This window comes from Myodes glareolus, chromosome 1 (assembly GCF_982192425.1).
Source record: "Myodes glareolus chromosome 1, mMyoGla1.1, whole genome shotgun sequence".
In the NCBI taxonomy this organism is placed as follows: domain Eukaryota; kingdom Metazoa; phylum Chordata; class Mammalia; order Rodentia; family Cricetidae; genus Myodes; species Myodes glareolus.
In genome coordinates this window covers 46,134,162-46,159,164 of record NC_142026.1, presented here as the reverse complement: position 1 = coordinate 46,159,164, position 25,003 = coordinate 46,134,162, and the positions used below count along the sequence as shown (strand labels likewise).

Sequence of the window (25,003 nt, the reverse complement as noted above, 5' to 3'; positions counted from 1 at the left end):
TTTTATGAAAGAAAATTTAATTTCCATTGTATCAAAAAAACAAATTAAAAATTAGAAAAAGTAGAAATGTTAGTAGGAGAGATGGCTCAACAATTAAGAATACACGCTGCTCTTCCAGAGGACCTGGGGTTCAATTCCCAACACCCATGCCAAGTAGTTTACAACTGTCTGCAATCCCAGCTCAAAGGGGGACCCAGCACCTCTGGCCTCTGTAGGTATATGCAGACCCACACATCTACAGACATACATACACACTAGAAAATAATAAAACATTTTTTAAAGGAATGGAGAGGTCTACATTAATGGAGTGTTCTTTAAGGTCCAGTCGGAAGTGTGAGCCTGCCTTGGCTTGGCCCCGGGTTGACAGTCATGGCCTCATGAGCAGGACAGTATATGTTACACCCTTCTAAGGGCAAAGATTCCGTGTCTCCACAGTTCAACTACAAGTTGCAGCATTTACTACAACTCTAGCAGCTGGTTTTTGTGGAGAACACAAAAGGTTAAGGGGAAATTCAAAACAATGCTTTGTTCCATCTTGGTGATAAGATTTTGCACTTAAGTTTCTAACTAGGCTAATTTCAGAAGGGATGGCTGCATGTTACGCATGTTATATATAGCCACCAAACAATGATCTCAACCTCCTGATCAACTCTACCCTTTTCTAATGATGTTGAAATCCGCATATCACTTCACTACAGCAAGACCTTCTCACAGGGGTTGAAGAGATAGCTCAGCACTAAAGAGCACCTACAACTGTGCCAGGAGACCAGAGTTCAGCTCCCAACACCCACATCCTGAAACTCCAGGAGATGTGTTGCAGTCTCCACAAGTCTGCCACTGAAGGTGACCATTACGCAACGCCAAATCATGGTTAATCTTTTTCTAAACACATCCTCATCAGGTAAAGCAGGCTGGTCACAGTTCAGATCACGTGTTCCAGTTTTAGCATTTGCTATCTGTGTGACCTTGAGGCAGGAACACACAGATGCTAATTCCCATTGCTTGAAATGATTCTGTCAAGACTTCAAACAGGAGGAGCCACCAAGCACTCCGGAAGGCATGATTATCACCACTGTATGGTTTTCAAACATCACACTGAAGGACACATTAGACACCTGCAAAAACAGTATGCATCCCGATTACAGAGCGCTAAGGTGACATGTGAACTCCAGCGTTACTACCTAGTGGCATAAAACCCGGAACAAGTTACAGAACCTCCCTGGGCCTCACTTTCCACAGCTATAAAGTAGAGGCAGTGAATAACACCTAAACCGAGAGAGTTGTTGAAGATTAGTTGACATGGGCAAATAAGTTTAAATAGTGTTTGCTGAGGTAGATAGGAAAAGTGCTTACTCGAAGATGCCCATGCCCCGATTCCAGATGCTAGAATATGGTAGGTATGTGGCAAAATGAGCTTCAGTGATAAAATTTAAGATGGCGAGATTATCCTAGAATATCCAGAGAAGGCTCCTAAGAGCACAGGATCCTCGAAAGAAAAAGAACAAGGCCCAAAAAAGAAACAGAGAACAGAAGAGTGTAGAATGACGCTCCCGCAAGATCCCAGTCTGGGAACAGACTGTTCAACTTCTAGAAGCTGGAGAAGACAAGAAACAGTCTTCCCCAGAGACCAAGAATACAATGCCGTTCTGCACCGTCTGAGCTTCTGCCCAGCCCCACCTGTCTCACACTCTAACCTCCGGAACAATCTAATACATTTTCCTTGTTTATTTGGTTGCAGTCAGAGCAGCACACGACTACACCAGGTAAAGAGACAGCACTACATGAGTAACACTGAGAAAGCGTTCTACACTGGTGGTGGTGTGAGCCGCTCTGCACTCACGGTTCCAGCAGGACTGGAGAGACTCAGACTCCTAGCAGGAAAGGAGGGAAAGAGGGAACTGCCACAGTCCATCCCCGGAGCGCAGCTTGGTCAGACAGCCCACATTTGCCTCTGCTCCGGGAGATAAGGAAATATGGAGTCAGCCTTTATTAGTAAAACTAATTTCCAGGGAGACTGGAGAGATAGCTCAGCAGTTAAGAAAGAGGGCTTACTATTCATACAGAGGACCTGGATCCAGTTCCCAGTTCCCACAAGCTGCCTCAGAACTGCCTATAACACCTGTTACAGGAATTCATCGCCCTCTTCTGGCCTCTGCTGGTTCCTGCACACACATGGTACATATAAACTTACACAGGCACATACACATATACATAAAAATAATAAATATTTATGACAGGTGGTGATGGCACATGTCTTTAATCCTCACACTCAGGAAACAAGAGGCAGACGATCTCTGAGTTCAAGGCCAGCCTGCTCTACAACAGCTAGCTCCAGAACAGGCTCCAAAATTAGAGAAACCCTGTCTCAAAAATCAATCAATCAATAAATAAATAAATATTTTAACTAATTTCCAAGAAAAGAAACATCAATGTAGTCATCTTAAACACTGTGTTAAAGTTGAGGAATTTAAAATATATTCAAGCTACTCTGAACCTCTGAAGGGGCAAGTACATTTCAGAAGGGATCTCAGTTTGCCCAAGAAAAGCCACGTGGCTTAGGCCAGTACAAGCAGAACAGCAAATGTGGCAGGAAGGAAATCAAATACTGAGAACAATAAAAGATTGGTCTCCTGGTGTTTGACTGGGGCAACTGGGTCCATGACAGTGTCACTGAAGAAAAGCGGGGTGCTGAAGGAGGAGAAAACAGAGGGGTAGTCCTGCAGCTACCAGGTGGACGGTAGTATCAGCGTGTATGCAAGTCTGGAGCTGAAAAGAGAAGTCAAGGATGGATACCTAAGCAGTCAATATAATCAAGGATTTCAAGCACTGGGAACAAGAGAGATCGCCCGGAGAGCACGCACATGCCCGCTTTTTATAATGGGAAACGGGGAAGTTCTCACACACCCTCAATTAAGAACCCCTGCATTCAAGCTAAATATAGGCACTGCAACTTGGTTAAGGAGGGTCTGTCTTCCCAACTCCACCGGTGTCATGGCTACTGAGCACTATCCAGTCAGTACTCAGCCCTATCCCACCTATCCCGAAAAAACACTGCAAGTCAGTCAATCCCAGGCACTTCACAGGGTTTCCTAACAGGACAAGGAGCCCTTCAAATCCCCGCTTGACCTCTTTGACATGGACTGCTGAGGCCAAAGAGAGAAAGGGAGACCTGGCCTGTCTGGTCACAGTCAACAAGTCGCAGACCACTGCGACATGGGTTTCCTAATGGAATGGGTTTCATTCCAGATCAGATCTGGAGCTTAATACACCTGGATTTCTTCCAGGAGACTTGGTGCAGTCATTAGTTCGTGCGGAGAAGTGACATCACCATGTGACCATAAAGAATATTCGATTATAGAGTGTCCTCCCAAAACTCTGTCATGACTCATAAATCTCCCACTTGCTTAGGTAAGACTGACAGAAGCCACTCAGATATAGGTAGACAAGAGTGCCATGTGACTCCAGAGGAGGGGAGGTTCCTGGCGTGTCCTGGCTGGGTTCTCAGGGGCCTTGTGACTACACCTGGCAGCTGCTAGTCCCCAGGCAGGATCCGAACCCTGACCAGGAATGACAGTACCTTAAGACCACTCTGCTCCAAAACAGAGGCTGGGCCTCCTGGTGCTGGCACTTCCTGCAGGCACAGTCCAGAGCGCTGTTCCCCATCTCCACCCCACCTCCACCCTGCCAGGCACCAGAGGGATGTTCAGATGAAAACCAAGTGGCTTCACCTGCACATGCCCAGGAACGCTGCATGGAACCACCTACTCTACACCGAGGCAACATTTTAGGCACCAAGTTATCATATAAAATAACAGTTTTGCAAGACAGATCGTCTTTTTCAAACAATTACTGAAGGAAATAGAATGAATATCTGGACTATAAAATATTTTAATAAAATGCAACTTTACCACTTAGAAATCCACTAAATAACTACAATTAAGTGGCACTGTGCAAATTGACTATTGTCTAATGGAGTCCTTTCTTTAATTCACCACTTCCAAATCTGTTCCCCACCCTCTCTCTCCCCTCTCTGCTCCCCAAAATGTTTACAAATGAAATTACTGACATTTCCCTCACGACTTACTATAGTAGCATTTCAACCGTATTTTAATAAATAAAGGCTGCCTGAAGGTCTGAAAAGTAAAACAGTCCCACTGGTCAGCCTTACAGGCCAGGTTATGGTAACACACACCTTTAATCCCAGTAGCCACACTAGTTGCCATAGAAACTGGGTGGTGCATGCCTTTAATGACAGTGGAGCATGCCTTTAATCCCAGCCCTAGAGAGGAATATAAGATGGGGGGAAGACAGCTCTCAGGCACGGTCTCCTTCTGAGATTCCAAAAGGCAGAACTGACATTTCAGACTGAGGTCAAAACAGCGGCTGGCCGTTTTGCTTTTCGGATCTTAAGGCTGAAACCCAATTTCTGACCCTGAGCTTTTATTAAGCGTGCTTCAACTTCCTTTTAATATGCTTACATTCTGTGTTAAAGCTTTTTCAAAATTTTTTTATTGTAGTTATTTATTGGGAGGACAGCCACGTGTCACAGCACCAGTGTGAACGTCACGGGACAGCCTGCAGGAGTTGGCTCTCTGCTCCCATCATGGAGGACTCAGCAACCAAACACAGTTTTTCGGGCTTGGGAGCAAGCATCTTTACCCACTGAGACAGCCCTGATACATTTTTAGTCTTACACTTAGCATTCTGAGATAATCTTTGAAGAGTGGATCTACTCCTCACCCAAGCAGTTGCATGCACTCTCACATGGTCACATGGTACACTTTAGGCGGTAACAGTGCCCAAATAGCACAGTTCTGTTGGTGGATACCACCCCATTAAGGATTCTGGTCTTTTCTGGTCTCTGACTTCTATCTATGCCATCTGCCTATCTCTTTATCCACAAGGTAATTATGTTGTATATTTATACTCAACTCACTCTCCAAAGATGAAGGGTCTATACTGAATCTTAGAATTTGCTGGCAAAAGTTCTGTCAACATAGCAATTTTGAGAAAGTGCAATTTCAATGTAAAAAGAAAATAAATGTCTGTAATGGAAAAAGTCAATCAACCCAAACAGTGTTATTCTATTAAAAATAAATGCAATTGACATGCGTGAGATCACTTCTCATTCAGAAATGGCTTGGGAAAGCCTTTGAAAATGGGGTTGTTCCAGTAATACCACTTTTGGGTCTATATCCAAAGGATGCTCAATCGCGCCACAAGGACATGTGCTCGACTATGTTCATAGCAGCTTTGTTTGTCATAGTCAGAACCTGGAAACAACCTAAATGCCCCTCAACCGAAGAATAGATAAGGAAAATGTGGTATATTTATACAATGGAGTACAACACAGCAGAAAAAAATAATGACATCTTGAATTTTGCAGAAAAATGGATGGAGCTTGAAAACATTATTTTGAGTGAGGTAACCCAGACACAGAAAGACAATTATCACATGTACTCACTCATAGGTGGTTTTAAAACATAAAGCAAAGAAAATCAGCCTACAAACCACAATCCCAGAGAACTCAGCCAACAATGAGGACACTAAGAGAGACTTACATAGATCTAATCTACATGGGTAGTAGAAAAAGACAAGATTTCCTGAGTAAATGGGAGCATGGGAACCTTGTGGGAGGGTTGAAGTGGGGAGGGGAGAGGTAGGGAGGGGAGCAGAGAAAAATGTAGAGCTCAGTAAAAATCAATAAAAAAAGAAAATGGGGCTGTTATTAAGTGGTTTATCAGTCTCCCCCACAATCTTAGTTATAGGAGTCATTCCCCAATAGGTCCCTTCTAGTCTAACAAGAGAACAGGCATATAGGTAAGCTCCATCTTCAGTCATGGAAACTCTGAACTTCCTGAGCTTCAAAGACTCCTAAGTGTCACAGCATTCCTCCTATTGTATAAACAACAAGCTGAACCAGCTGGCCACATGCAAAGTGAGGCAGCAAGCTACAGCAGGCAGAACACAGTCACAAATACCACGGAGGACAGTAGCTCTATGGCCAAGACCATGTACTGCTCACACAGAGGGCCCAAGTTCGGTTCCCAGCGCCATGACTAACAACTCTCAACCATATAACTCCAGCTCCAGGGCATCTGATGCTCTCTTCCCCATTCTGCAAGCACCTGAACTCAAACATGCACGCATACACACACACACACATACACACACGCATGCACATGGGGGCACAAACATTTATTTAATTAAAAATAAGATAAATCTATTTTAGAAAAAAATACAATAGTAACAAATTTCTAAGAATGCCATGAGCTGTAAAAGACACATTAAGGATATGAACTTCTTGAGTCTTACATTTTATTTTTATTTTCAATAGTTACTAGTTAGATTTTCTTACCCTAAAAGTTCCCAGAAATATTCTTGCATTTCAAGTCTTGTAACTCTTTGGCCCTGCAAGTTTTCAAGAGATGGTCCTGGGCCAAAAGCAATTCTTAGTTCTTCCACATGTGGTTCAGCCAAACCAGAGCAGCTCTGTTAGGCAAGTCCGTTTGGAGGGTGTTTTTAGCAAGATGACTGGCCTCCAGACCAACCTTGAGCTATCTAGCTGGAGTCACTGCCTTTTGACTCCTTATGAATCTCTCTCTTCATCTTCATCTCTCCCAACCATACACACAAAACAGTCCATGTTCTGCCTTACGACCTAGGGGAAATAATAACTTGGTCCCATCAAGGGTGATAAAGATGAGACAGGTCTCTGTGGGTCTCCTGTTGAGAAGCATCTCTGAAACGCTTCTTCCTGGGTCATCTTTCCGTAGGTATGTTCATTCATGTGCTGGTTTCTGACAAACTGAACACAAGCTGTTTTATTTTATTAACATCTGCACATCTGCTGCAGGATAATCTTCATGTGAGAAGTTCAGATCTTGGCTATAAGCAATGTGCTTGGCTCGGGGCTCTCTTAACCAGGCACAGGCCCAGAGTGAGGTCATTCTTCCTCAACTCTAATGACTCCCCAGTCAGCATCTCCCTCCTTGATCTCTCAGCCCACTTGGCTATTTCCATTAATGTCCACTCCATCATAAACAAAACTGAACTTGGCTTCCCAAACTAGCTAGTCTTTGCAAACAGTATAACTTGTCTCCAATACCCCAAAAGGGAAAAGTCAAGGAAGAGCACGTGATTCGAACCACCCACCACTGCCCTTCAGCCATCCGTTACAAACTCTTGGTGTCCCCCTCACAAAATGTCTGCACATTTTTTCTCCTTTTTGACTGTAGCCGATTCGATACTGGAACAAAGATTTATACCCTTATGTCTGCTACATTACCTCACGCAGATTCTCAGCTGCCTTCCTGTTTCTGAGTCTTCCTACACACTGCTACCAGAATAATCTAGATTGAATATTCTTTTCACTCCCTTCCAGGTCTAAAATTTTCTACAAAATGAATTCTCTAATACTGCTTCTCTCAAGCAGCTGCCTGGCACACACAGTAACTCTGAGAAGATTGCCACCGCCTGACTCCCAACGCTAGCCTGACTCCAGGCAACTCACTATTGCATTGCAAACTACTCCTTTTTTGTTGTTGTTGTTTTGTTTTGTTCCATGTTTTTGTTTTTGAGACAGGGTCTCTCTATGCAGCCCTGATGTCCAGGAACTCACAGTGTAGGCCAGGCTGACCTTGACCTCAGAGAATCTGCCTGCTTTGACTCTGGAATCAAAGGTGTGCACCCTGACGCCTGGCTCCAAACTACCTTTTAGAGCACTAAGGACGTATCTAGACAAGGCACTCTCCTCAGTTCTTCTCAAATGCCCAAGTTCAGGACTATGGGGCTAGCAAAGAGTTGCATTTCACACCAGCAAGGACCCTACTGCCTGCCAAGTCCAATTGCGAATGCTCAACTTCTTCCTCTTCTTGAGTCCAGCAAACTAGGCCATCATCCAAACATAGTTGTGTCTCCAAGTTCCCTTTGAAGTCTACGCCTTGAGAGATAAGACATGGGCAACGGCAGGCATGCCCAATCTACTACCAACAACCTTTCCCCGATCCCAGGACAGCTAGACGATAAGTGAAGCACACCAACACTTGTAGACGTCTACGTTCACGTCTTCGTCATGTCACGATGTTGAAAGACTCGAAACCCCTAGAGCACAGCTTTGGTCTTCACTCCTGGACCCCAGAATGTGCAACGGTGCATACGGCCCACGACCTGTGCACAGTGTATTTCCACACACTGGCGAAGTTTAGCGTGTTTTAGATATATGACATCTGCCCAATATCATCCTAATCACACTATCGCCTAATGAAAAAGTGAACGGCGCTTAGCTATCTGCTTCCCACACAATAACTATATTTCCCAAAATAACTTAAGAAGCACTTTCCAGGTGAGAAGCATATCTAGTATGCCCATCAAAATCTCTGTAATATCTATCATTCCGCTAAGCTCACAAACCTATGCTTGTGGCGGTGCAGAAGAAAAGCCACTGAACCATAGCTTAAGACAAATCCATGTCCAGGTATGTATTGGCGATGACCGGTCACAGGGCCAAGGTCTAATCACCCAGTGCGCAGATCTGAAAAATCAAAGACTAAATGAACTAGCCTAAGGACCCTATCGACGCTCAGATTCTATACCTATTTTTTTTAATGCATGACTTATCTGGGACGCTGATGATTGCAAAAATGAACGTTTTGCTCTGAAACAGCAAACTGTACAATTTTTCCCCCTAAGACAGACAATGATTCTAAGGATGATTCAGTACTGGGCCTCCATCCTTGAGTGTTCCAGTCACTGGTTCCTAGTCTCCAGAGAAAGTCACCACAAGGCCCCCACCCATGAATTCCATGCCTCTAGCACAAAAGAACTCAGAGGTCTACCCTATCCGTGCTGGACTGTCAACTGGTGGTGTCATCAGTTCAAGTCTTCTGTTAAAGCAGCCATTCCGTTGAGATTCTGTGGGTGTGGTTTCCTTGTCATATCCAAAGACAAATTCTCTAACATATATCTGGGTTCTCTTCTCTCTCACACCTTCTACAATGCTCCCTGAGTCTTAGGTGTAGGTATTGTGCTGTAAATGTATCAGCCCTATGTCCTCTGCATTCTGACCAGCTGTGTCTTTCTGTAATGGTCGCCATCTGCTGCAAAAAGAAGCTTCCTTGATGAACAGTGAGGGCTACAGGTATCTGGATGCAAGACATACATACAAACTATACCAAACAGACACAGCAGATGTGACTAATACATTTACAAATATACACACACATCAATAATACTTAAAGAAAAAGGGGCCATGGATTTGAGAGAACGTTGGGGACATGGGTGGATTGATGGGGGAAAACATTATATTTTAATATAAAAATTTGTTTTAAAAAAGAATGTAAACCCCCACTTTAATTTTTATTTAAGCATTTAACATACACAAAATGTATTTAAATCAAGCAAAAGATAATAATAGAAGACTTCAGCAAGGATGCCGCAAAGGATGCAGAAGCCCAAGTACCCACCCTTCAGGGAACGGAGACAAAGCAGTGCTTACCCTGGAGGAAAAGTGGCAATCTGAGCCAACATCAATGGTGAACAACAACTTGAAAGGACAAAACTTCTTTCTTTTGATTCCATAAAACCTGAAGAGTCCAACTACTTTTAATATAACAAGATGCAAGAGACAGAATTTAATTATTTCCATTTCCACTGTCAGTAATATAAAAGGAAAATAAATTACAAATAGACATGGAAAACAAAAGCTACAAGAAAGCCACAGCCCAGATGTGAACGAGATGAAAACAGCATGGTTTTCAACAGCTGGAATGTAAGATATGAGAATCTGCTTGCCCAGATGCCAAATGGAACGTATTGAAGAATGCAGTATCACCCTACTCTGCCTATGAGGACAAATTATCTGACAGAGTGAAACACACTACACTATCAATATTTGAATGTTCATTATGTTTAAACATTTTGACATATTTTGATAAATAAAAATCACATACACACACTTATCAGGTAGAAATTTGTTGTTTCAAAATACCCATACATTTGAAACATTCAGTCAAGTTAACATGTGTGTTAGTTCTCAAAATTAACACTTCTGTAATAAGAACCCTTGAAATCCACTCTTGGCAGTTTTTAAGACAACAATATATTGTTATTATCCATGACTACCATATTATACAATAAATCTCTTAGGTTTATTCCTCTATTGGAAATTCTGTATCCTTTGGTTTTGGTTTTCAACCTTTGTAGCCAATAGGCAGTGCATGTAAGACATGAAGTCCTGAAATAAAATGCAAATGATGTAAAGCTTGTGGGTAATAAGAAGACTCAAGGAATATGGAGAGTGAAAAGAAAAAGAAACAAGTAGAAGGTGGATGAAAAATACTACCTTCCCCATCCGATAGGTGGAGAGTTGAGAGCTCATACCTAATGGTGACAGATTGGGAAAGCATGCGGAATTCTATCCTTCTACGTGATTACAGATATCAAACAGAAGAATTAAGTAGCAAACTAAATTTTATAAAGGGGAGAGAAGAATCCCTAATCTTTTATGAAGGGAAACAGTAGCTAAAGATGAAACAATGCTGTTTGTTATAATACATGAGTGTATGTTAGATTTAGAAAAAGAAACCTAATGGAGTGAAGCCCCCATAAAAGGAGGACTGGGAACCACTGAGCTGGCTGGCAGAGAAGAAAGATTGCAGTTGTCAATGCACACTTCTCTGTGTCAATGCACACCTGTGTCGATGCACACCTTTCTATGTCGATGCACACCTCTCTGTGGCAATGCACACCTCTGTGTCGATGCACACCTCCCTGTGGCGATGCACACCTCCCTGTGTCGATACACACCTCCCTGTGTCGATACACACCTCCCTGTGTCGATACACACCTCTGTGTCGATGCACACCTCCCTGTGGCGATGCACACCTCCCTGTGGCGATGCACACCTCCCTGTGTCGATACACACCTCCCTGTGTCGATATACACCTCTCTGTGGCGATGCACACCTCCCTACTTTGAGGGTTTTTCTCTTATTATTCCTATGTGTATCTATGCCTTCACGAAAGTATTTAAAACAGATCACTGTCAAGGCTGCCAATCCTGATCCAAGATGAAGTGGCTCACTAAAAAGACCACAGCATAAGGTCTGGTTCAGGAACTATTTGCTTTTTAAAACCAAAATAAATAATTGGTGTGGGAGGTCCTTCTGTCTATGTGTTGCTTTTATTGGTTAATGAATAAAGAAACTGCTTTGAGCCTATAACAGAGCAGGGCATAACAGAGCTAGGTGGGGGAAACTAAACTGAATGCTGGGAGAAAGAAGGTGGAGTTAGGGAAAAGCCATGGAGCCACCGCCAGAGACAGACACACTCAAACTTTGCCTCATGGCAAAACATAAAATAATAGAGATGGGTTAATTCTAGATATAAGAGCTAGCTAGCAACATGCTTAAGTAATTGGCCAAGCAGTGATTTAATTAATACAGTTTCTATGTTGTTATTTCAGGAGTCTGGGCAGCCAGGAAACAAACAAGTGGCCTCCTTACAGCAAATGATGATGATGATAATCCTAGACCCAAAAACAAAGCCATCTGAAAAGTACACAATACATACATTGAAAGGGGGAAGAGAATAAAGAAAGAGAAAACAGACTTTAAAATGTCAACCATAGAAAAACGACTTAATGAAAGCGCCACACCCATTTGGTTCGGACCAAGTGTGCTCTGACTTAAATCTGGTGATCTGATCTCCAAAGATCCAACCAAGAACAAAGGTAGACATAAGCTTTACAAGTGATGATACAGAAGGGCGAGTTATTCTTTAGTGAGCAGACCAGCAGTCTAGATCCTAGGCAATCCTCTGGACCACGGAGAGCCTTGTACCGTCCTGTATATGAAATAGTTTATGACAGATATCCACACATGGGATCTGCTTCAGCATTAGCAACTAACTCAAATGTTCAGATTGGGCTCTGTACTCTGGCCATTTGGGACTTACAGGAGTAAGACACAACAAAGTCATGTGTTCCCATCATGAAGGTATAAACTCATTTTGCTTGGTTCATGGTACAAAACACACACTGACTGAGCAGTCAAGTGAGAAAGTTCAAGTTTTAGGGTCTCGTAGTACATGTTGTAATCCTAGCTACTCTAAAGACTCAGACAAGAAGAACACATGTTCAAGGCCTGCCTGGACCACACAGTGAGTTCTAAGCCAGGTTACAAAAAGCATTACGACCTTGTCTCAAAATAAAAAAGTATAAAGACAAAAGAAAGGGAGATAGGAATGTGGTTCAGCAGGAGAATATTTGCCTAGCATGTGTAAGGTTCCAGGTTCAAGTCCCAGTACACTAGTAACTCAGTAAGTAAATAGTCAATTAATTTTAAATTTCAGGCGATAGACAGGAAGTAGTTAAGTGTATCATGCATGTCTATGCATTAGCACGGATGGTCCCCAAGGACACCTGGAAATCTATTTAGCAAGTAGACAGACATAAGGTTTCAAGACACAAATTCTGACCAGTGTTTATTTAATAGCCAGTTTATAAGAATGTTGCTTTCAGTGACTCTACTGCTTCAGCATACTGTCTGCCTCCAACAATAGAGAAGAGCTTAAACCCAGGATTACCAAGTTCTTTTCTGGGAAATGTCAGGTAAATATTTTAAGTTTTATGTTTTCTGCCCAGCCACTTCACTCGGCTAAGAGGGTTCACACACAACTAGCCACGGAGATGCCATGAAATGAAAACAACTACTCAAAAATGGAAAACCCATTCTTAGCTTCCGCCCTACAAAAAGAGGCACTAGGTCAATCTGTTTCACCATCAGCTGCCTTAGGCGTGAGGACAGCAGAAAAAGAAGAGAGGGATTCACTAAGACCTTCCTTGCTTTCCTGCTCATCTCTCCATTCCTTCTTCAGAAATACCATTTGGAAGACAAGTTGAAATGCACAGTAGGAAAGACTGTATTTCCCAGTTTCCTCCTCTACTTTTTCCCACCCCAAGAGGGCACACAAAATGCATGCACCAGAATCATCAGACTGAACAAGAAATCCAAGCTGAAAAAGTTTCAGACTCTCAAATAATGCTTGCGAATGATTTCATACCACCTTATCACTGGTCGATAGAGCTTGCCTTCCCATTCCAAAAGGCAAGGAGAATAAATCTGGACTGCTGCCAGTCTCCAATGAGCTTGGAACACCACCTAATCGCTATGACGTGCACAGAATGTTTTTATTAGAATGTATACATACAACTGGTAAACAAGAAGAAGGAAAGTTCTGTTAACCTCCCCTTTTTCCCTTTAATACGTTATGTATATGAACATAACGCATCCTTATGTTTTCTGTAACACATTGCAATTTACAATCGTAGATATGTAACTGAATTTTAGGCACCCAGAAAGAAAGAACAGGGTAGCAGCATCTAAATATGCTACTTATCCTTCGGAGCCTTAGAACTAGACCTTTCAATCACTCCTTCCTAAAATGCAAAATGCCCAGAAAGTATACTGTGTGGGAAAAAAAAAAGTGGCCTTTGTCCAGACCTCAGGCAAACTGGTTTTCAGTGGGGACAGTTTTTCTCCCACCAGAGGCGATTTATATCTAGCAGATGTCTGGGGACATTTTTTGATTGCTACAAATGGGAGACAAGAAAGGAGACAAGTGGCTGTTTGCAGTACTGCAGAGGCAAGCCCCAACAACAACTGTCAGACCCCAAAACGAATCAACAGCAAAGGGGTTAAAAAAAAAAAAAAAAAAAAAAAAAACAGATTGAAGGAGCGGGAAGACAGTGTGTGCAGTTATAAACTCAAGTGCCTCAGTATTGGCCTTTTCCTTAGGAAACACTATGTTAGATTCAGAAACTGAACACTGAAAGACTGACTGTGTCTACTGATGTGGGAGAATTGTCTGTATTCTGTCAATCATATTTTAATAAAACGCTGATTGGCCAGGCAGGCAGTATAGGTGGGAAAACCAGACAGGAAGTAGAGGTGATGCAATGAGAACAGGAGAATTCTGGGAAGCAAGGAGGTTCCTCAGGCACTCCTGCGCAGATCACTGAAGAAGCAACATGCAGCTGCCCCCGCTGGAAAAGGTACTGAGCCATTATGGCTAACATAGATAATGATAATGGATTAATATAAGTTACAAGGACTAATAAGAAGCCTGACCCAATGGGCCAATCAGTTTATAACCTTATGGAGTCCTGTGTGTAATTTCTCTTTGGGATTTGCCAGCTGTTGGGGTACCGGGCGGGACAGAAGCCCCAACAAGCTGGCCCCCGTCATGTTACAGTCTACTATCTGTATAACAGTACGAACGGTATTACTTTAAACACACTCTCTTTCCAATACTCTACCTAGACTTACTCAGCAGACAGAAGGTATTCAAATCAAGTAGTTTATTTCTTCTGTTCTCTACCTTACAGCATCCCTCTCCACAGGTCTAGAGAAACACTATGAACAGCTGCTGCCACATCAGGAACAGGACCACTAAGGAACAGGACCCAGAAATAGAGCAAACCCTTCGTAGGTCAGAAACCACAGCTCATCTAACAAATGACTAGCCTTTGATTTTCTTATGGGGTTGTCTATGGAAATAGGAAAACAACAAGGGGAAACCGGGGTCTCTGAATGGAGAAAGCTGGAGACCACAGGGACCAGCAAGAATGGCCCTTGGTCTTCTAGGTAAACATTTTAACATCATCAAAAACAATAGTGAGCTCAGAGTAAAAAAAAAAACCACACACACACAAAAGTAATCAATTTCATCAATGTTCTGTCCATACTGCAGAAACCCCTTAAGGCTAATGAATGACTAACAGAACAATCCCTTTCCAATAAACAGATCCCGACACCTGTTATCAAAGTACTTCCTCAGGTCCTGATTCAGGAACAATATACATGCAAATCAGTTTTAAAAATAAAGCCTTCAGATTAGATGTAGCCAGGGCATCTGGTTCAGCTTTCCCTCAGAAGCCCATATCTGAGATCTGTGCTTGGCAGAGGAGTCCCAGACTCCTGACCTCGGGAAGGGTTGAAGAGGACCCTTTATCAAGAGTCTTAAAGTTCTTGAATTTTTAATCATGGATGCCATCAAAGCTCCACCCTTTCCCAAAAGTCCTAGATCTCCACCTTTACGGATCAGGAAACCAGACAACCCTGCTGTGCTCCCCACCAGACAACCCTGCTGTGCTCCCCACCAGACAACCCTGTTGTGCTTCCCACGCAAACCCCAGCAGCAACAGCTATTGTCCCAATACAGTGCCCTGGTGGCAGTGGGAGAGCAAACAGGAAACAGCAGCTAGGACACGAAGGTCCTCGGATGCCTACTGCTGCGGATCCATTTGTATTAACATGTTCTGTGCTGCGCTCAAACACTACTAATGTGGTTTTGGTTGTGCGAGGGTGTTCGCTTAGATGCAGGTATGTTTAGGCTGACCCAGGACATGCATCCACACTCCTGCCTCAGTTTCCCAAATGCTAAAAGATGCTAGTGGTGGAAAACATTGAAACGGGCTTCTATATATATACATCTAGTTTCAAGGATTTGCTTAAGGCATCAAATCCCTACCATAAGGGCTTCCAGATCACATACTTTTCACATTTTTATTTTCTCCCTTGACAAATGTTACCTGAGCCCAACAATCAAGTCTGGACTTTACCTGCACATTTTTTTGTCATTGTCTAACTTCCCGCAGGGATGTTCAGAAGCTAACATCAGTTCCCGTGTCAGATAAACTAGTTAAAGACAGTCGCTGTTAGAGATCCTAATTCCTTGTTTGAATCCTCTAGATGCAAGCACGAGACTGGTGCTTTTTCCTGGTGGTGGCAGGAGCAGCTAGGGAAACTGCCTGGTGGGATGGCCAGCCCTTTCAAGGAGATGTAACATTTCTCAATCTCACCTGCTCCCACTCTATTCATAGCTAGCATTAGGTTCCACCAACTGCCCATTCAGATTGGAGATTTTTTTTGGGGGGGAGGGGTAATTAGCCTTTGGTTTTGTTCTTTTTATTTCTTCTGCTTTTGTTTTATTCAGTTATTTTTACTGTTTAGCTGAGACAAAAAAAAAAAAAACCGAACCCTAAGAATGTAGCCACCTGCAGCCACAGTCTCTGGCCTTAAAGAAGCTCTTAACACTCAGGAAAAGACCTCTTGGTAGTTTCCCCAGAGGTAGGCAGGGTTCTGGGGGTGGGCGGTGGCGGAGCTGGGGTGGGGGGCGTTGGGGTTGGGGTGCTGGGGTACTGGGGTGGGGGGAGCTGGAATGGGGCGGAGCGGAGGTGCAGTGGAGTACTCTAGACCCAGGACTGATCAGGTGACAGGAAACAAAACTGCAAGAGGGGAAAGAACAAAAGTCCAAAGAACTGCAAACACAGATTGCTCTCAACCTAGGATGGTCTTAAAATATAGTCTGCAAACTAAACAGGCCGCACACCTTAACGAAGTTACCACATCAAGTGAAAGAAACTAGAATTGACAATATAACCTCTGGTGGCGTTGTTACAAGACACTAAACACACACACGCTGGCAAAAATGGGTGCTACTTAAACTCCAGAATTCACCACCAAAACCCGCTCAAGAATCAGACTGCAACACAGTCTCTGCTATGCCTGGTAGTGTTATGTAATTAAAGTTAACGTATAGTTCAGATACAGGAAAAAAAATTAAAGAACGTACACGTTGGCTGTTCTGCTTCGTAATGGTTTTCGGCGTAACAATGTCTGGCTGTGAAGTAAGTCAGAAGACATTCTGGGAAAGCATAAATCCAAAGTGGCAAACGTGCCAGCAAAAGGACCACATTCATTATGCCTTCATAATAAAAGGTACTTTTCAGGGGCCGGGAGGTCAAAAGCTAAACTGCCACCACCAAGTTTGTTTCTGTTGGACACAGATCTGGCAACAAGCAGGCTAGAGCCCAGCTCCACCAGGAGGCTCCCAGGAGGAAGATGGCTCTACGGCTCTGAGATGACACTCTTAAGAGCTGCCTCTTCCAGTCCCAGATTTTGTCTGTGTGACCTTGGCATGGTAAAGTCCCAGCGCCTGCCTCCGCTCCCTGCTCCCTCCGCTGACTGAATGGTAGTTGGGGGAAATCAAGTTCATCATGTGACGCGCTCTGGTTAATGCCAAACACATGATTCTCAGGCTTCCAGAGAGGGCTTACAAAGTCTATCCACTAGGAGATTCCGAGGCCCACCACTACTATACTAAACCTTTCGACAGTGAGGTCCAGATGAGAACAAGGCTACCACTCCCAAGCACCCTCTCCAGAAAACACACCACTACAGGCGCCTCTCTGGAAACCCACCTCCACAGCTCTAAACACTGGCCGCTCTAAGCACAACTTCCACTTCTCAGTGAGCAGGGGCTCATATGGAAACGGGAGAACGGAGTGCTTAAGATTTCTCAGTGACTGAATGAGTCACTCACTGCTTTAGAAACAGAGGGAAATGTCAAGGTTGTCAGAGAACCCCGTGCAGATGTTAGCATAAATCACGCTCAAGTGATCACCCAGCCAAAGCCAGAGGATGTTATTAAGACATCACCAAGTAAAAGGGTACCCGTTTTATATTTCCTGTAATGGAGACAATTCTGAAAATGAGGTTAAGAGGATCACAGTAACTTTAACTCCGAAATTACAGAGAACTTGGAACAAAGCTCAGCACTCCTGGGCGCTGGCCATGAGGATTTACCTGTTGTCAAACTATTTACTTCAGCCTCGTCAACAAGCCTGGCGCAGACTCCACGTTCAAGATTTAAAGGCAGCCAATAGGGCTTGTAATATATTTTCTCGATCATACTACCACCTAGGGAGAGCAGAAGCTGTAAACATTTGGAAACATCTGTCTGCAGCCAGGTTTCCAATTCCACTCCTGTAAAAATTATTCCTAGTGTTCTGTACTAATGACAGAATCCCTAAGTCCTCGCGTCGATTTCATAATACTTCAAATGGAGCATTCCTTGAATTCCACGTCCCACCAGGCCATTAGCCAAGCACAGCAGAAGGGACGGCAAGGTTAGTTTTCCATCATTTCACCCATGAAAGGAAAAAAAAATTAAACATCAGCCTCATTTTATTATTATTATTATTATTCCTGTGACCTGTGGAATAGGTCACAGATTTCTCTAGTCGACTGGTTGTTAGCTTGTCAATATCTGAATTCTTCAGAGTTCTCCACACTTCATCTGCTTTCACTGAAACGTGTGTTTCAACAGCAAAGAGTAGCTATAAAAGCCACTCGCAAATGTAGCGTGGTAACCTTCCAAACAGAACCCACTGCATCGATTTGCTTATTTTTAGCAACTTTTCCTGAAACAACTGGGTGGCTCTTTTTTTCCCCCCTTTGCCAGTTTGACCACCCCGCACAGAACTGAGCGCCGCACAGCTTCCAGCAGGAGTATAACACGCGCTTCCCGGCTCTGCTCCAAATCAATCCGATGGAACAGCTGAAGAATGACGACACTAAAATCAACGCTACTATCCACCTCCAAAAGGGCTGCAACAGGAAATAAACTTTCTACGTCTTAAGCGGCAGTGAAGAGGGATGGGGGCAAAAACAGAAATCTGGGGTTTTTTAGGTGGGCTAGGTGCGCTGCGCTTCGGGTGTGCACAGGGGCACCTGAGCAACCTCTGGCAGCTTTAATCCTGAGCTAGCCGAGGGGGCGACCCACAGAGACACTCGTGCAGGCGCCGGTTCCCCGCCAGCAGGTGCCCGAGGCCACTTCCACAGGCCTGGGTGCGAATGCCGAACAAGGCCACTTCTGGCGAGCACCAGGCTGCCACCGAACGACGCCCAGCACTTTGCGAACTCGGGGGGGTCCGAGCGCGGCACAGCCTGAGTCGGAGCAGGCTCTGCCGGGCCGTCGGGTGTGGCTTCACCCAGCCCCGGAGCCGAGCGTCGGCGAGAAGAAGTGAGAGCCCCCAAGCTAGCCCTCCGGCCCCGCGCCCTACACCAGGTGCTTACCTGCGGGAAGGAGCCTTCCCGGCGCGGGCCCCGAGGGTAGTCCAAGTGACCCCTGTCCAGCATCAGGTAGAGTGAGAAAATTACGACGCAGAAGATCGCGCTGCCGAACACGGTGAACTGGCGACTTAACTTCATTTTTTTTCCTCGATAGACTCGGGGCCAGGACACGGTCCTCACACGAAAGAGGCAGAGGACTGGCGACTCCAGCCGGCGATCGCCGAAGGCTCTCTGCTCCGAGCTGCACACCCTTCGCGCTCTACAGCGCGAGTCCCGGCCGCGCTCCGCACCTCGTTCCAGGAGCCACCACGCGCCCTCGGCCTAAGCCCTCCGCTGCCCTCCCCGGGGCTGGCCGTCCCTGCGAGGAGGACTCCTGAGCAGCCAGGAAAGGGTCCCTACAAACTTGCTCTCCTGCTGGGGACCGACACCCGGTAGGGCGCGCGGAGCCGGCAGAGGAGAGGTCGCTGCCCTGACTTCCTGCCACCGCCGCCACGACTGAGTCGGCAGGAAAAGTTTTCTCGACAAGGGCAGGCGTGTCCTCGGCGCCCAGAGAACGCGCGGGTTCCGCGGCTCCAGGGCCGAGCGTGCAGCGCTGGCAGCGAGGAGCGCGCGCGCCGAAGGAGGAACTGGACCTGGAGGCGCCGTGCCCCACAACTTAGCGCCGGGACACCCAGGCCCGCCCCCGACACACCGCCCCCGCGTCCCCGCCGGAGCCCCTTCCTGCCTCGGCTACTGCGGGGGCCCGGCCGGGGTGCACCCTGGGTTCCGGGGCGCTGCGATCCAAGACTTTCCTCGGGGTGTGTGTCCGTTCCCCGGCCTCTCCCGGCCCCCTCCCGCCGCCCCTACCTTCCCCCTCCCGGGCCCGAGCTGCACGCGGAGGGCGCAGGGGGCGGGCGGCGCCGGGAGGAGGCAAAGGAGAGCAAGGAGAGGACCGTCCCCGGAGAGGAGCCCGCTCCAGCTGCAGCCCTGAGCACCCCCTTCTTCCCGCCCCGAAAACGCGGAGATGGCGGCGGCGGTCACGAAAGGAAGAGCCGCTTCCCCAGCGCCACTCGGCGCTCCTGGACCGCCCGCCACGAGCCGGAGGAGACGGTAGCGGCGGCGCGGCGGCCGCTGGGTCAATAGGCGCCCGTAGCCCTAGAGCTGGGCAGCCGGCTGGCCCCGCCCCCTCCCGACGCGCCGGGATGAGGGGGCGGGCCCCCTGGCGCCCAATCACAGCGCGCCGCCCGCCAGGCCCGCCCAGCGCCTGCCTCACTGGGCCCTGACAGTAGGAAGACCTCCAGAGGCTTCGGTGACAAGGGAGGCGGCTTGGCAGGAACCGGGGCCAGCAGTACCCGGCGCTCCATAGCCTGTGGTTCATTGCCCAAATTCCATCCTCTGGTCGGGTCTTCTCTCTTGGAACACCAGACCAGCCTTGGAAAGGTCGGTGAAGGGCTGCTGTCAGGAAAGGTAGACAAGAAATCTGAGGATCTTCTTTGGACTCATCTCTTCCTCTTGGCTTTTGGCGACACCCTGGTGAAACCTGGGAGCCAAAGAGGCTGACGAAGCTTCATCCAGGCAGATGTAGACATCAGTCGGCAAAAATCTAATGAGAGGGAGCAGAGAAAAGCTTGTGCCGACTGTTGAATTATAGCCTCTGGGCTCCAAATTCACCCTTTTTCACTGCGCTGTGAAAATGAATCTGGGCCTGTTGAGTGGGTTTAGCTTCTCCTTCTGGGACATTTTGTCAGTAGAGGGTGCTGAAGAGACATTGCAGGAAATCAAGGAACTTGCTTCCTGGTTCTGATATATCTGATAAGCAGTTTCTCCTAGCATACCTGACTTTTTCAAGTCCCAAACTCCTCGGTGGCCGGCAGTTTTTGTAATGGCGGAAGGCCTGAACAGCTTTCCTGACTGTCTAGCAACAACACAAAGCAAGTTCGGAGCTGGGAAGCTGTATCACAATGACCTCTGTTCTATCACCGGTACTACTGTTGCCTTGAGATCTCTATCTTAGCCTCTGGCTGGATGGGCAGGGCCATCTTTGGGGGGCCTTTATCAGCTCAAACGGTTACTATAGGGTTTGCTCCCCGCAGCTGCTGTCTATATTCTTTCTGTGAATATAGAGAATCCCTCGTTATTTAATTCTCTATTAGAGTTAAGAATTCGTTCTATTAAGCCTTCAATGTCCAGGAAGTAGTCCCAAGAGATCGACCTGCAAAGACAGGATTTAAAGGTCAAATTGCCTGATCTTTGCCTAGAGCGCCTTGCCAAAGGGAAATAGAATGGTAATTTGGGTCGTGAAGAGCGTCTCAGTTAATTAAGCAAACACCTGTGGTTGAGTCCGATGAAATGCCAATGGAGCAAATCTGTGGGGGATTCGGTGATAGCTACGTTTGCCCTCATGGCTACAAAAGGGACCACGGGGATTCTGGTGGGGTAGGATGCCTTGGAGGACTTCTTAATACTTCTAAAGAGAAACGACAAACGCGGGTCCATCAGTTCTCCTGTGGTACGAGACTCAAAGAGGTTCCATTGACAATCCTAAGAGGACCCCTCTTGTAACAACGAGAATTACATGACTGAAGATCAAATGTTTTATTTTGGTTTTGGAGTGGCTGACTCATTGTTAACTACTGAATTCACAGACGTGACAAGTTTTTTCTTTCCCCTCTAAAAAGTGGATGGATTAATTGGTGAACGATAAAATCCTGAAGTTTGGAGTAAGTCAGCCACATAAATCTAGCAGTCCAGCGCTGTATGCCCCACCTCTCCCCCCAACGCACACCTGTATGGTCACACTAAGCTTCGCTTGCCAATAGAAGCAGTTGCCACTCTGTGGTTAGCACACTGAGTTTTCTTTGCTTGAAAACCTTGTCAGTTTGGACTGGAGAGATGGCTTAGTGATTGGATCACTGGCCATTCTTCGAGAAGACCTAAGTTCTGCACCCACATGGCAGCTTACAACCATCTCGAACTCCAGTTCCATATGGGAACTTGGCACCTTCTGTTCTCTTTGGACACCAGGCATACATGTAGTATACAGACATACATATAGGCAAAATATCCATATAATAAAAAAGTTTTTAAAAAATTAAAAATCTTGTCATATTTAAGGTTTGGGGGTTGTACACATATGTATGCTTTTTCTAAAATACTCATCTTTTCTATGAAATCCACTAGAAGTGGTTGTCCTCATCTGAAGCATATTCTTTGACTTCGAATTTATATCTTTCTCAAAAAACTACTAGTCAACTTCTACACCGCTATAATTGAGACAATAATCACATTTTTGTGTGTAATCTTGTGAAGTAGAATAGAGCAATAGTTCACACGTCAAAATAACTATAATTATATCTAATATATGTTGGCAAAAATCTGGGAACCATATATAGAAATGGTTTCTAAGGGTTTGGGGGCCATAAAAGATAGAATGTAACACTCGATGTAGTCGGAGTTTATTGCTGCTCTGGGCTAGAAAGGTAGCTCAGAGATTAAGAGCACTCGATGCTCTTACAGAGGACTCAGGTTGTGTTCCCAGCACCAGTGTGACAACTCAGAAACCAATCTAACTCCAGCTCAGACGATCTGATGCCTTCCTGTGTCCACCTTGGGCACTACATGCATGTGGCACACAGACTCACATGCAAGTGAAACACCAATATGCAGAAAATAAAAATAAATAAGTCTCTAAGTCTTTTAAGGCATTTAGCTCATGCAGTTAAAATTGATTCGACTAATGGGCAGTTTAGGAGATTACGATACCAGAGCTTCCTGGCATGATGTGGCAAAGGAAAGCCAACGATTTAGAGAAAAACAAATATTGCATTGGATTTATCATATGCAACATGCAAACCCATCCCCCAGCTGTGCTCCGTGCTGAGACACAGAAGGTGCACCCTTCACCGAAGTGTTGAGAAAGACACTAAAATCTCTGAAGAGTCTGCCCCTCTGGGCCAGGTACGACTACAGGTGATGGCAGTGTAGCTGGTCTCTCTGGTTTATGTGATGATGGCAGCATTCCCAGAACAGCAGGAGCCGAGCAGCACTTAACCAACAAAGTCAGAGTGGATCCCTTCATCTTTCCAAGTGGCAGACTACCTGGGCCCAGATGTCTGCAGAACATAGAGCATAGGCAGCCTAGGTAGAGAATTCTACTTTTAACACATGAAGCTCTAGACCAGTTAGCCAAACTCTGACTTGAGTTGCCACCCTTTCAGATTTCAGACCCAAATCAACTCAGAGACCTGGGTCATTTCGTTGTCTTTATAGGAAAGCCCTTACACTGTAGCTACAATGCACAAACAAAAAGGCACACTGCTTTGCAGGAGGAGGGGAAGCTGTTTATTTAGTTTAGGGACTGCTTATTACCAAATTTCAAATGGAATCGTAAGGTTAGAGCCCTAATCCAATCCCACTGAGGTCCTTCCTTGTAAGAGAGAAGCATACTATAACATACATGATGCACACCATGACCATCTGATGACAGAGTGAAAAGGTGGCCATCTCTAAGCCATGAAAGACAACCCAGTCCTGCTGAAACTTTGGTTTTTGGGCTCTGGTCTGGAGACTCTGGGAAAATGAACTTCTGTTATTTGTGGCTCTCTCTCTTATTGTGACAGCCTAAGTGTGCATACACTGGTACAGAAAACAGCCACCCACCTGGCACAGATATTTTTTAAAAAAAAAAAAACATACAATAGGAAAATAAAACAATTGTGAAACATTTTTTTCCATAGAAGACATATCAACGGCCCACAGCTATATAAAAAGCTTTCAGCATTGATCACCAGATACTTACATATTAAAATCACAACAGATATAACTGTTATGATGGTTTTGGAAACAAGTAAAATAATGATATTGAGGGCATGCTATAACGTGGGCCTTTGTAAACTGTCAGAGGGATGGTAAACAGTTATGTCAATAGAAACAATTTGGGGTATAATTTCAAATAGCACTGTACAAATTGGCACAGGTTATGGAAAACAGTATGAAAGTTCCCTGCAAACTGAAAACAGAACTTCGCTACAGCCCAGCAATACCACTACTAGGTGTGTGTGTGTGTGTGTGTGTGTGTGTGTGTGTGTGTGTGTGTGTACACAACCTACAGTCTACAAGAAGCTTGTCTTTTCTAGAAAATTAATTTTCATCATATCAATTGTGATTTACTCCACTAAGACCTTTCACTGTAGTATCTTGGCCATTGGGAATAAGGCTTCAGGAACATAGGAGAGCAAATGGCATCTGCTAAGATACGTCTCTGCTCAGGCTGAAGACATGTTCAGCAGTAAATCGTTTGCTGCGCAAACATGAAGACCAGAGATTTAAATCCCCAGGACCCAAATAAAGCTGGACAATGTAGATTGCATCTGTAATTCCAGACCTCCTTTAGCAAGATGGGAGGTGGAAACGGGAGACTCCCTGGTCTCATTGGTCAACTAGCTCAGCATGCACAGCACAGTGGTGAACAAGAGACCCTGTCTCAAACAAGGTTCGAGTGTCAACCCATAATCAAGGTTGTCCACCACCATAAAAGGTTAAGTTTTTTAGATACTGTGTCACATCTGTTCAAGTTGTGGCTTAGTAATGAAGAAAATAATATTTTAATATGTGAGTTGCTGTCTCCTAGCATTGGTAATAACTATTCCACTGAGGGAAGTAATACTTTAGTAGAGACATTCTCTCTTATGCTCACTGAACTTTTAAAAATTTTATAGCTATGATTGTAGAACACTAAAAGGCATAGAAGGGCTGGCTCTCCTGGATGTTGGGACACTCTGTCTTCCAAATAGCCTAAGCATTCTTAGGTATTCTTCCTGGATATGCTGAGAATGCAAACCCAAGTAGAGCCATTGCTCAGGGCTGCCTTTGTCAAAAACAACCAGATAACCAAATTATATCTCCTCCCAAAGAGCCAATTTGCTTACCATATACCACAGAAATAGGAAATACCCTAATTCAGTATTCCTCAACTATGACACAAACCTGCTATCTATGTGGCTTCCATCTGAACCTCTCGCCTTAGACATAGCAGGGCTCCAAGGACATGAGGAACCGGCACCACCTAAGACATACAACTCGGGCAAGTCTCTATCTCACGCTTTCTAC

At 45.2% G+C, this 25,003-nt stretch overlaps 1 protein-coding gene across 1 annotated transcript in view; it reads right to left on the bottom strand.

Annotated features, from left to right (window-relative positions):
• Man2a1 (mannosidase alpha class 2A member 1) overlaps nucleotides 1–19,385 on the bottom strand; it is a 166,233-nt gene extending 146,848 nt beyond the window's left edge. The window contains exon 1 of the mRNA XM_048442108.3: nucleotides 18,920–19,385. Coding sequence (XP_048298065.3) covers nucleotides 18,920–19,054 — 135 coding nt within the window. The 5' untranslated portion in view covers nucleotides 19,055–19,385. The remainder of the gene's footprint in view (nucleotides 1–18,919) is intronic.
• Between the last annotated feature and the right edge of the window lie 5,618 nt (nucleotides 19,386–25,003).